This window comes from Petaurus breviceps, unplaced genomic scaffold, assembly GCF_028583685.1.
Source record: "Petaurus breviceps papuanus isolate PSGF00001 unplaced genomic scaffold, PetGlider_PUasm1.0 188, whole genome shotgun sequence".
Taxonomy (NCBI): Eukaryota; Metazoa; Chordata; class Mammalia; order Diprotodontia; family Petauridae; genus Petaurus; species Petaurus breviceps.
Genome location: NW_027185804.1, coordinates 10,525,001 through 10,537,524, shown reverse-complemented (window position 1 = coordinate 10,537,524; position 12,524 = coordinate 10,525,001). Strand labels below are relative to the sequence as shown.

Sequence of the window (12,524 nt, the reverse complement as noted above, 5' to 3'; positions counted from 1 at the left end):
AATCAATCAATCAATCAACAGATATTTATTAAACATCTACTATAGGCTGGACATTGTCCTAGGTGCTGAGGATTCAAGTACAAAGAATGAAATAATCTCTACTCACAATGAATACAATTTTATAACTAGGAGAAAAACATTTCTTGAGCAGCATAGGATTCTGCTTTAATGCTTCCCTGGGGCTTGGCCCTGACCTTGGATTCTTCAAGGACATGTTCTAGCAGGTCGTCTACACTTGAAAGACTTTGAAAATGGACCAGTTATAAGCAAAGTTAGTATCATTGGAGAACCTGCCTGGCTTAGTTCAGAAAAGTCTATCACCAGATGTTTGGCCATTGGTTGGTACTGGAGATACCTACTTGTGGTATGGTATGCTCCAAAAAGTACTGGCTCGAGACTAACATGGGGTGGGTGGCTTTAGGCTTCACTGGCCCAACATCTGGTATCTCCTATGTTTAAGGCACTGTGCTAAGGACCTGGGACACAATTCATTCAGTCAGTCATTCAAAAAGCCACTATTAAGAACCCATTAAATACCTTCAGAGAACTTACGAGTGTAGTATACATGTAGAAAGATAAATATATGAAATATATAATTATAATATAAAATCATATATTTTTATATATAATATGTACATATATAAAAGAGTGAATTTTGATGGGGGTAAAGGAGATATCCAGACCAAATGCTCTAGGAAAAGTAGAGGAAAAAGACAACACTTTCAGTTGCTGGTGGTAGAAAAGAAGGGAAGATAATTAATTCTCTAAGTATGCTTTCTAAGACTATAAATTACTGATAAAGTACAGAGAGTTCACTATAGCAAAGAAATCACATCCCTGTCCCTATTCTGAAACTCAGTAGTGGCAGGGACTTTTGTAGGACAGAGAAGCAAGAGCTAAAAGGACATTATACCATGACTTCTCTCATACATCATTTCCAAAATAATAAGTGTTCAATTCTTCTTATATTTTCTGACTATGTTTGTGAAAGAGCCATAAAGATTGTCAGCCAACTCCATAAGCATGTTTTTGTTTTGTTTTGTCTTTTTTTTTTTGCTTTTTTTGAAGGGGGAAGGTAGGGCAATTGGGGTTAACTGACTTATCCACAGTCATAGGGCTAGTTTTTTGTGTTAAGTGACTGAGGCTGGAGGGCTGGTGCTCTATTCACTACGTCCCGTAGCTGCCCCCTCCATAAGCGATTTAAAAAAGAAAAAAGTCAGGCCACAATGTTTTCCTGATCATGATTCCTAGAATCAAATAATTTTAGACACACAGGTGGATTTCAAAGATCTAGTTAGAGGATCAAAGATTTAGAATTGGAAGAAACCTAAGAAATCATTAAATCCAGTTGCCTCCTTTTATAGATGAAGAACTGAGGCCCAGAGAGGTTCAAATAACAACCTAGCATCACATAGGTAGAAAGTAGGTGGAAGAGTTGGGATTTGAATTCTGGTCCTCAGACCTTAAATTGTTTAACCTGCCCCACACTGCCAACTCTCCTCATCTGTGGAAACTGAAAGCAAGGAAAATGCCTTTCCAAGGTCACAGAACTCGTGAGCAGCAGACCAATTTAGTAGATTGTAGGATGTTAGGGCCATAGATTTATACCTTGAGAAGATCTTAAGAGATTCTCTAAATTTAAAAAAAAAATGTGGGGCAGAAAAACTCAATCACTTGCCCAAAATGCTACATCTACTAAAGTGAAGAGCCAAGACATAAATACAGATACTCTGAATCTATATTAAAATTTCTTTCTACTTCATTATTTATGTCTCATAAGTTTCCATCACAATTTATACATCACTACAGTCTAATTTCTTTTGCGTCCTACCTACCTTATTTATTGGTTGTAATCTATGTAGATCCTATAAAGGATAACGTTCAAACTGGGATGGATCTTAGAAAGATAGGATGGGATCATCAGGGACTGGCCATCCCAGACTAGCCTCATTTCCTTTTATTTTTTTTTTCTGGGAAGTTGCCCAGATTGGCAGATCAGAAGAATGCAGTAGGCATAGGATGGGGTGGCCCAGAAACTTAAAACGACACTAAGACTTTTGGGCCATCATATATGTGTAGAAATCCATATTTTCTTTCATTTTTTTTCTTTTTTGCATTTTGGAGGGCAGTTGGGGTTAAGTGACTTACCTAAAGTCATACGGCTAGTGTGTCAAGTGTCTGAGGCTGGATTTGAACTCAGGTACTCTTGGCTCAAGGGCTGGTGCTCTATTCACTGTGCCACCTAGCCACCTCGAAGTCCATATTTTGTAAGGAACTAACCCCCTCGCCTTAGTACTTCTCTATCCTTTGATGGCCTGATTGAAAGAGGAGCCAAAGGATAATAGCTCAAAGGGCCTTGCAATTCAACTCCCTCATTTTACATGAAGAAATCAGGGAGATTAAGCAACTTGCCCAAAGGGTCAGTCCCTGACTCCCAAGTCAGTACTTCTGCCACCACAACACAGAAGTGACCATATACTGATCTCATGAATGGAATCCATCTAGCTCCATGATCTATATCCTCTGCTGGGTACTCCCTGAGCTGTGTTATTTTGGTCCTGGAATAATGGCTAGGTGCCCTAAAAGACAAGTTGACACATGACCTCAAGTCATTTAAAATGCTTACAAGACAAGATGTAAACACACTTATCTCCCTGGCATTTTTAGTCACTGGGAAAGGGCGGAGGGGTGTGTATCTTTGGGAGTTTCTAAAAGCTGATATGTTAGTTTCATCCCAAATGAGGCATAGGAGAATAAACAACAAACTCCCCAAACAAAATAAAACCAACAAAATAGAATAAAATATGTTTTTGTTATCACTGTTCAGTCATGTCCAACTCCTCCTCTCGACCCTATTTGGGTTTTTGTCTTTTTTTTTTTTTTTTGGCAAAGCTACTGGAGTGGTTTGCCATTTCCTTCTCCAGCTCATTTTACAGATGAGGAAACTGAGGAAAGTAGGGTTAAGTGACTTTCCCAGGGTCACATAGCTAGGAAGCCTCTGAGACCAGATTTGGACTCAGAAAAAGGAGTGTTCTTGACTCCAGGCCCAGTGCTCTATTCACCTAGCTGCCCCTAAAAAATGTAAAAATACATTTTAAAAAATCCACAAAGTCCTGTAACACTTCTCTTACTTCTATGGGAATGGCTAGAAATGCAAGCAAAAAAGTACATTGTAAGAGTGTAACCCACCCCCACCTGCCATCCTTCCCAAAGGTCACAATCCAGTATAAAAAATTCTTCGGAAGATTCTAGATGTAGAGCTAGAAGACCCAGATTTAAAACCTGACTGCTACTTACTAGCCCTGTGATCCTGAACAGGCTGTGACCTCACAAAATGTCTCAAATGGAAAAGTCTTCAAAGGTCACTTAGCCAACCAAAAGCTAAAGGATTCCCTTTACAGTATCTCCAACATGTGGTGTTTCAACTGAAGACATTCCATGATGGGGAATCCAGCACCCTCCCAGCTCATCTTATCCCACTTTCGGACAGTTTAAAGCACTAGGAGATTCTTCTTTATGTCAGGTCAGAAGCTGCTTCTCTTCAGTTTTCTACACATTGCTCACACTTCTGTCCCCCCCCTCCCCCACATAGAGCACCCCTTACTTGACACCTAGAAAAAATTATACAATTTTTCTGATAAATAGTCTTCCAGTCTCTTCGTGAAGACCTCCAGTAAGGGGAAATCCCTTAACTCCCAAGGCAGTCCACTACATTTGTGGATGAATCAAATTGTTAGGAAGTCTTTCCTACATCAAGCCTACATATTAGCTCTCCCTTCTAGCTTGGTATTATGAGAAAATGTGCTAAGTATGGTCTTCATGCTTCTATCCAAATTAGTGATAAAAACATTAAACAACAAAGTGTCATGCACAGATAGCCAGGAAGGAGCATTTTACAATGAACTGCCTTCCAAACTGACATGGAATCATTAAATATTGCTCATTGCCCCTGACTGTTCAGCCATGTTTCAGTTCAGTTAGCTGTATTCCCTCACATTTCTTCATTTGTTGTTTTTGTAGTTCAGTTGTTTTTCAGTGATGTACAACTCTGTGTCCCAATTTAGGGTTTTCTTGGCAAAAAGACTGATGTGGTTTGTTATTTCTTTCTCTGGTTCATTTTAGAGATAAGGAAATTGAGACAAACAGGGTTAAATGACTTGCTCAGGGTCACAGTTTGTGTGGGTGAGTGTGAAATACTATACTAAAATCTAGACAAATGGTGTCTTCAGCACTTCCCTGATCTATCCACCTAGTAAGCCTATTTAAAAAAAAAAAAGAAGCAAGGTTGGTCTGGTAAGACCTGGCAGCAGTGCATCTGAAAAAAGAAGGGCTGAGGGTCATAGTAGACCACAAGCTCAATATGACTCACCAGACTGAAACAGCAGCCAAGATATCTAATGTTTACCTGGGCTCTTTCATAAGGCTCTGTATCTTCCATAAATAAAGGACTAACAGTTTGACTTTGCTCTATCCAGATCAGGTCACATCAGCAATATCATATTTTGTTCTCCATGTCACCTTTTCAGTATAAGGAGAGATCTACTGAGATAGTGAAGTGACTCAAGATCATGTTATAGGAGGATCAGTCAACCGGCCCCCCCACCCCAACCCCACCAAGCAAGAAAAGATAGCGGGGGGTGGGGAGGGGGGGATGGGAGAGGATAATTCCCTTCAAGAACCTTAAGGGCTTTTTAGTGGAAGAAGGCATAGATTGGTGCTTGACACCCAAGGTTGGAACTAGGAGAAATGTCACAAATTTCCAAAGAGGTAAATTTAGTCTTGATTCAAGTGAAAAACATCCACACTAGATGGTCGCTATAGTTCCTTCCATCTCTGAAATTTTTTGCTTCTATGACTTGCTCTTGAAGTCAGGCTGGTTTCTTCATAACTACCTTTTTTTTTTTTTTGGTATTCACAATAAGCCACCATTTTAATAACATGATCTAGAATTTTGTCAGGAGTGAAAGCAAAGCTCATTGACGTAGAGTCCTTTCTCTTCCCTTAAAAAAAATCAGCTCAATGTGAACCTCTTCTTCATGCTTGTAACACCTATGTAATAGGACCTCAATAAATGCTCACTGAATTGAATTAAGTTTCAGCTTGTCAATATCTTTCTTAAAACATGGCGCCCAGAACTGAACCCAACAGAGCAGGGCAATGGAACCATCACATGCAATTTTCAGGACACTATGCCTCGATCGATAAAGCCCGGGATATAAGTAGTTTTATGTGTTCCATGTCACACTATAGATTCATGTGGGGGTTGGAGTTCACTGATAAACCAATCCTCAGATATTACACAAACTGATTTTGACCTAACCATGTCTGCCCAAGTGTGTACTTCAAGAGTTGATTTTTTAAACTCAACTTCCTTCTCTGTCATTGTCCTTCTTGCTAAGTAACTTTTTTCTTAGTCAACACCTTATATGACTGTTGTGAGCTGCCTTCTGATTAGAAATGTCACAGATATAAGATTCATATGAGTAAAAGTAACGAACCTGTAAGTAAGGTGAATTTTTAGTGTAACTAAATTTTAGAGTGTGTAAAGTGAATTTTTGTTATTATTTCTTAGAATTCAGTTTCCTAGGATTCATAGCCATAACAATCTCTTGTTCCCATTAGATATAAGTTCCCACAGTTATGGTTCAAAACATCACCATGCTTGCGCAGCATTACATAATGATAAAAATAATATAAATATCCACTGTGACTGCACAGTGAGATACAGGGAGGGGGTGATGTAAACTTGTAAGACTGTTGCTGGCAATACGCCTTCTTTGTCTGTTGCCCTTATAAAACACGTAGACATTGGTCAGTGAATGGGGAATTTTAGGGTTGAATGCACAGATACTGTGGGTGCCTCAACTGGCCCCAATTGAGGCTTAGGGAGAACCTTAGGGTGAGTGCACAGAAGTTACGCATGCCTTGATCAGCCCCCATCAAGACTTGGGGGAAATCTGTGTTTGCCTCAACTGGCCCCCACTGAGGCTTGAGGGGACTTAGGGGATACACAAGTTGTGCCTGTCTCAACTGACCCCATCAAAACATAGGGGCAGTTGCTTCCCCTTCTTCCCAGCCCCTGTGAGAAGGGTGATTAGGGAATGCTATAGGAGTTTGTCCTCCCATTTTCAGCAATCCTACTCAGAGAAAACTAGACTAGAATAAAGTAAGATTATTAACCCCTTCTTAGTGTCTTTCCTGTCTGACCAGATCAAGAGTGAACCTGTGCTAAAAGCCCTCCTGTGTGCTGTATTTATTTGTCTTACAGAACCACACTTACATTTAGGTATAATCTATTATAATCTTCCCCCTCCCTCTTATGTGTTAAGAGTGTTCTCTGAGATAATAACATAACAACTTGTAATCTCTTAATTTGACTAAGTTCAATAGTGTTTTTCCCCTCTTTGTAACTTTCATGAGAAGCCTTACAGCCCAGATTCTATCCACCAATCTCCTTTCCCTCCTCCTCCCCCCAAAACCTCCTTCATGCTAAGATATCAATAACTCCTCTTCAAGGTCATCATTAGACTTATTATGAGCAAGAGGCTTCTCATGTAGATAACAGTCATCTAAAGTCTAAGAATACCTAAGGTGTTGAATGTGTGCCTAGGGAGAGTTATCCAAAAGATTGATCAACAATTGAGAAAGACAATCCGTGACCTCACACACTTGGACCTTGGCTAATCAGCACTCCCCAAACCATCGTGGCCAGAGAGAAAAAGAGAACATTTTTTAAGCATATAAGTTATGTCAGAAAGGAAGCTTTCTCTCTTTTTAAGAACAACCCTGCCTCAGATCACAGCACTGATGAAGATTCTCTGCTTACTCTCTTGAGGTGTTGGAACTTGTTGTAAGTATAGACACAAAAAGTCTGTTATAGGTCCTATAATAACATTACCAACAGTTGTATTTTTTAATATCATCTTCAATAAAATCCATTCAGATAGGAAAGTTGGGATTTACTTTCACTGGCACATAATCCTCAAGTTAGATAGCATTTACTATTAAATGTAAGGAAACAGGCAGGACAGAATCACCTCTCCTGCCTCTGAAATCAGTCCCTCAAACCCAGGACAATAATAAATCACTCTGAGTTACTTTGAAGAAAATATGCTGACAACAAACCTCCCCTTCCTACCCTGTGCATTAACAAAACATCTGCTTTTAGAAGGAGGAAATAATACGTTACTCTGAAAGGGAATTTTCATTTCCTCCACTCTCTGCCTTACATACACATGTCCCACACATGCCAACTGGCTTAGGTCTCATCATTCTGTATCCTAGTCTAGAAGAACATTGAACACATCACAATAGAAAAGCAAGGAAGTAGGTATTCCCCAATAGAATTTTGTAATGTTTGCAAACTTACCGGCAATACATTCCATTCAATTATTTCCATCTACTGACCCATTTCTACCCCACTCTTTGTGATCCCCAGAAGATGCTGCCCTTATCACTTCAGGAAGGCGGCTTCACTGAGAAAAGGCATCATCACCTGAATTACAAATCAAATGACCTGTTTGGTGAAAACTCCAGGCAGGTGTGACATAATGAGTTTGGGGAGTTGGCAGTGGCCTAGGGCAGCTTCAGAAAACTGGCAGCTGCTCCTACTTATAAACACAAGGGAAAGTGAAGGCTTCCATGGCGATCTGGTTCAGATAAGGTGAAAATTCTGGCCAGTCATCCCTCAACTGATAACTAATTTAGCCACGAGTCATTAGCTTACACTAATGTGCTAATTAGCCAGCTGATTTTGGTTAATTAAAAACTAATCAAGATTTCAAAAAAATAATGTTGCATCTCATTAAGATAACATGCACCATTTCCAAAAGGCCAAGTAAAAAGACTTATTTTTTTAGGGGAAGGGAAGATCTAGAGAGGGTCATTTCTTCATTTCCCTGGGAATTGTAAGGTTCTAAATTTATTCTTTAGTAGGTGCCTAATCTCATAACTAATAGGATGTGTAAACAACAGGTGAGCACAGTACAAACAGTGGAACAAAAAGATGGCATCGCACCATGCCCAAATATCAACTCTGAATCTATGATTCCATGTTACTCCAAAGGAGTTCACTACTTCCTGCTTGGCCTGTTTCCTAGGATGGTTGATTCTGCTTTCATTCTCATGGTAATTTCTGTGGTTCTTTAAAAACAAAAAGTTAGCACCATTAAAATTAAAAAAATTTTTTTTACACCATTAAAATTGAGATTACACAGGGGGTAGCTAGGTGGCGTAGTGAATAGAGCACCGGCCCTGGAGTCAGGAGGACCTGAGTTCAAATCCGGCCTCAGACACTTAACACTTACTAGTCGTGTGACCTTGGGCAAGTCGCTTAACCCCAATTGCCCTACCTTCCCCCCTCAAAAAAAAATTGAGATACATATTTTCCCATTCTTCCACCACCTTTGCTAAAGGAAAATCAAAACCAGGACAGCACACAAACAGCCCTGGCATTAATTCTATTGACACCATTTTCAACAGGGTTTGGGGTGGAATAGATTTCTGATCAATAAAGTGGATTTTTAATAATGACAGCTCTGACTCACCTTCTGCAGACAGACCCTGTATGTTTATTCCCTTAGCTGCCAGGAAATTCAGACAGGCATCTATGTTTTCAATCTAGGGAAAAAAACAACAACAGAGAATAGACATTCAATAAAGGTTTGCCTTCCTCCAAAGCCACCTTGTATTACATTATGCCCAGAGTTCCATGTCACAGAAAGAGTCCTTTATGCACCAGCTTGGGCTCTTAACAAGGAAAGTGTACCAACATTAAACAAACAAACAAAAAACCCCTCCTGATCAATAGACGCAGGTCAGTAACTCTTCTTTATTTATACTTGCATAGGAAAAGGTTACCTAACACCCAGTCACTGGGCTCCCAGAGTAGCAGCCTGGCATCTCTTTCAGGCTGCCAAGAATAACCAGTGTGGAACTGGCAATCTTGCCTTGATCATTGTCTCCAGTGTGGTCCTGAAAATGTGCTAGGTTGCCAAATAAGTTGGAGGTGAGGAAAGATCAGTCCACTAGCCTGTGTTGGCAAAAGTCTCCAGTCGCTGCGACAGGCAAGTGAAATGTAAAAATGGTAACTGGAGGTTCCAGCTGGTATCTAGGCAATGTTTACTCACAAAATTCCCAGAATAGCAGGCATTGCAGATGACTGGGGAGGGCTACAATTTCTCAGACCCATCTGTCTTTATGCTCCTTCTCCCTGTCAAGTAGGGGCCTACCAGCAAAGGGGCAGGAGGCCTCTCAGATGCTCTCAAATCCTAGGAGTGCTGATGTCATGGTTAAAGCTCTAACACATGCTAATGGATAGCAGCCGTGAAGAATAATTAGCACATTAATGAATAAAGGTCTTGTTTACATTTCAATTGTTAAGGTTTATTATGATCATGATTATTATAAAGAAAGATGATCTATCCACTACTGTGACATAGTGGAAAGAGACCTAGCTCAGGCTTGACCACTTGCTAGTCATAAGTTCCTGGGCAAATCTCTTAATACCTTGAGGTTCTTTATTTTTAAATGAAGACAACATCACTCATGTATTTCATAGAGCTATTTAGAATATTCTTTTTTTTTTTTTTAAGCAATCGGGGTTAAGTAACTTGCTCGAGGTTACATGGCCAGTTATTTCTGGGTGGGTGCTAAGTATCTGAGCCCAGATTCGATCCCCAGGTCATCTCCACACTGGGGCTGGTGCTCTTACTCGCTGTGCTACCTGGCTGCCCCTATTTAGAATATTCTTGAATCAATGTGTGTAAACCATACAAATATGAGTTATCGAGTAAAGCCAATGGGAGTCATAAGCAAATGAACACGTTTGGCAGTTTGAAATAGCATATTTTGATAGCCACACCCAGACTCAGGCACTATTTTCCCTGAACTGAGACAAGCAATCAATTCATAGGGTTTCATATAAACTAACAATGATTACTGTTTACAACAGACGTGTAAGTCACTCCCTGATGCAGTTTGTGAATTGTTCTTCTCTGTTGTAGACAGTGAGTTTTCCACATTTTTATCCTTCTTCTCTGGATTAGACAGGCCTGAGTTCAAGGCATGACTATATTCCCCTCTACACCTGGCAATCTGAGACTAGCTTCTTCTACTCTGACAGCAAGAAAACAATTTAAAATGTTTTCAATTGAAAGGCAGGAGTGGTGCAGAGCCTAGAGAGTTGGCCTGACCCCTAGCTAAGTCCAAGGCTTACCTCTGATGCATCCCTGATGTATGACCCAGGGAGCTTATTTTATTGCTCAGTGCCTTGGGCAGCTATCTCTCTAATATAATAATTTGCAGAGAAGGTGCTGACCTATATCAGAACAATGAGTCTTCTTATCTAGATGAGTTCCCTATATCAATGAAGTCACAGGTTCATCTCCATCCATCAACTGACCAGAGAATTCACTAAATCCTTATACCCATTTTAAGTCATGGCATTGCACCATGCCCACACACTTAGTAGATGATACTGAGGACAGGTGGGCACTTATGACTGGCTCTACCTCTGACTCACCTTAAATGAACCCTCATCACGGGTACCTTGTCTTCTTGAGAAGAGGCAGAAATTAGTGAAATACAAAAATGTTAGAGTCTATCCACCAGAAAGAAAACCACTCCAAGTATTCCCCCCCTTTTTTTGCAAATTTTTTAATTTGCTCCCCCTTTCTACCTCCTCAGCACTGAAATGATGAAGCACTTGCTACAATTTCTTACAACCATTCTCCCCACCTCTCCCTACACATGGTAAAGGAGAGTAGAAGTGATGAAGCAGGATGAGGACAAGAGAAGGCCTTGTAAGGTGTTCTGGAGTAATCTTCCACTGTGACAGTGGACAAAAAAAATGGGGGAGGGGGAACCAAATGAAATGAAAGCCCTCTAGAAAAAATCAGATTTTCAGCCTTGTTTCAACTCTATGTCAACCTCTAAAGATAAATAAAACAATAAAGGATGATCTTGGATATCAGTTTCATACTTTTGGATCTTAAATGCTACTCTCAAACCAAGTTTCAGATTAATGTGGGAAGACAGATGCAGTGATACAGAGTGAAATGAGTAGGACCAGGGGAATATTCTATATAATAATAATAAAAATAATATGATTATAACATATTATTCATATATTATAACAATACATCATTAATATAGTAATTATATTACATTATATATTAATTATATTGTATATTAGTTAATATAATATTAATACTAATGATAATTCTATATAATAATAATAACTGTTAAAATGATTCATTGTTAGAATGAACAAGTTTGAAAGAGTTGACAATTCGGATCAAGGCAACAACCAGCCATGATTCCTGAAGTACAGTGATGAAAAATGTTACCCATTTCTTTGCAGAGATGATAAACTAAATATGCAGAATGAGACATACATCTTTTTAAATTTGTTTTTTAGGCATACATTTTTGGACATAGTTAATATGCAATGGATTTTTGCCTAACCATACACATTTGCTACAAAAGTCTTCTCCTCCTTTTCCAGTGGAGGGGGTGAGGAGTGGAGGAACAAAAAAATGTTTAATAGAAATAAATTTTAAATTTTATAAATAAAATTATTTTGAAATGAAATAAATTGAAATAAATTCTTAAATTCTAGCATTGTAAGAATATATAATACTGGTATTGGTACTGGTACTACCGTGTTTTCCCGATAATAAGACACTGTCTTATTAAGTTTTTTTGGACAGAAAAACACCAGAGGGCTTATTTTCAGGGGAGGGCTTATTTTAATGAACATTGACAGCAATTTTAATAAACAGGTAAATGTGAACAAAAAAATGTACTTTTATTCAATAATGATCATGTCATCTTCTTCAACAACATCATCATAAGTGTCCATACCCTGAATTCCGTCCTGGATGTCTTGCGCCTTCATTTCCTTCAGAAGAAGTGGACCCAATCTGTCATGTCCAGCAATATAGCTCTCTTTAAATGAATATGTCTTGTCCAGGTAACCTGCTCGTAGTGCAGCTCGGAGCGTGGCGTGCGTTTCACGGGGTGGGGGGGGAACGGTGAATACAGAGGGTACCGTAATGTAGCGTGTAGCACAGGGGATCACCTTCACTACAGTAGCAATCTCAATAGGGCTTATTTTCAGGGGAGGGCTTATTTTAGAGGAACCTTACACAGTAAGGGGAGGGCTTATTTTTGGGATAGGTCTTATTATCGGGGAAACACGGCAATATCTACTGGTACTAGGACTATGGATTTCAACAGTTCCCTCATTTCAAAGAGTTCAAGCATTTCCCTATCTCTCATTTCAGTTATCTGAAATAGAAGTTAAGTGGCATAGTGAATCCAGCCTTAGACACTTACTAGCTGTGTGACCCTGGGCAAGTCATTTAACCACTATATGGCTCAGGTTTCCATCTGTAAAATGGGGAAAATAGCAATACTTATCTCCCAGGATTATTAAACCCCGTATAAAATGGGATATCTGTATAGTGTCTGACTCTTCGAGATTTAATTTGGGGTTTTCTTTGGCAAAGATACTGGAGTGG

The 12,524-nt window shown here is 39.4% G+C and overlaps 1 protein-coding gene across 2 annotated transcripts in view; it reads right to left on the bottom strand.

The window, feature by feature from the left end:
- NAV2 (neuron navigator 2) overlaps positions 1-12,524 on the bottom strand; it is a 464,415-nt gene that overhangs the window by 283,230 nt on the left and 168,661 nt on the right. For both annotated transcript variants that reach the window (XM_069091282.1, XM_069091283.1), the window contains exon 4: positions 8,547-8,619. In XM_069091282.1, coding sequence (XP_068947383.1) covers positions 8,547-8,619 — 73 coding nt within the window. The remainder of the gene's footprint in view (positions 1-8,546; positions 8,620-12,524) is intronic.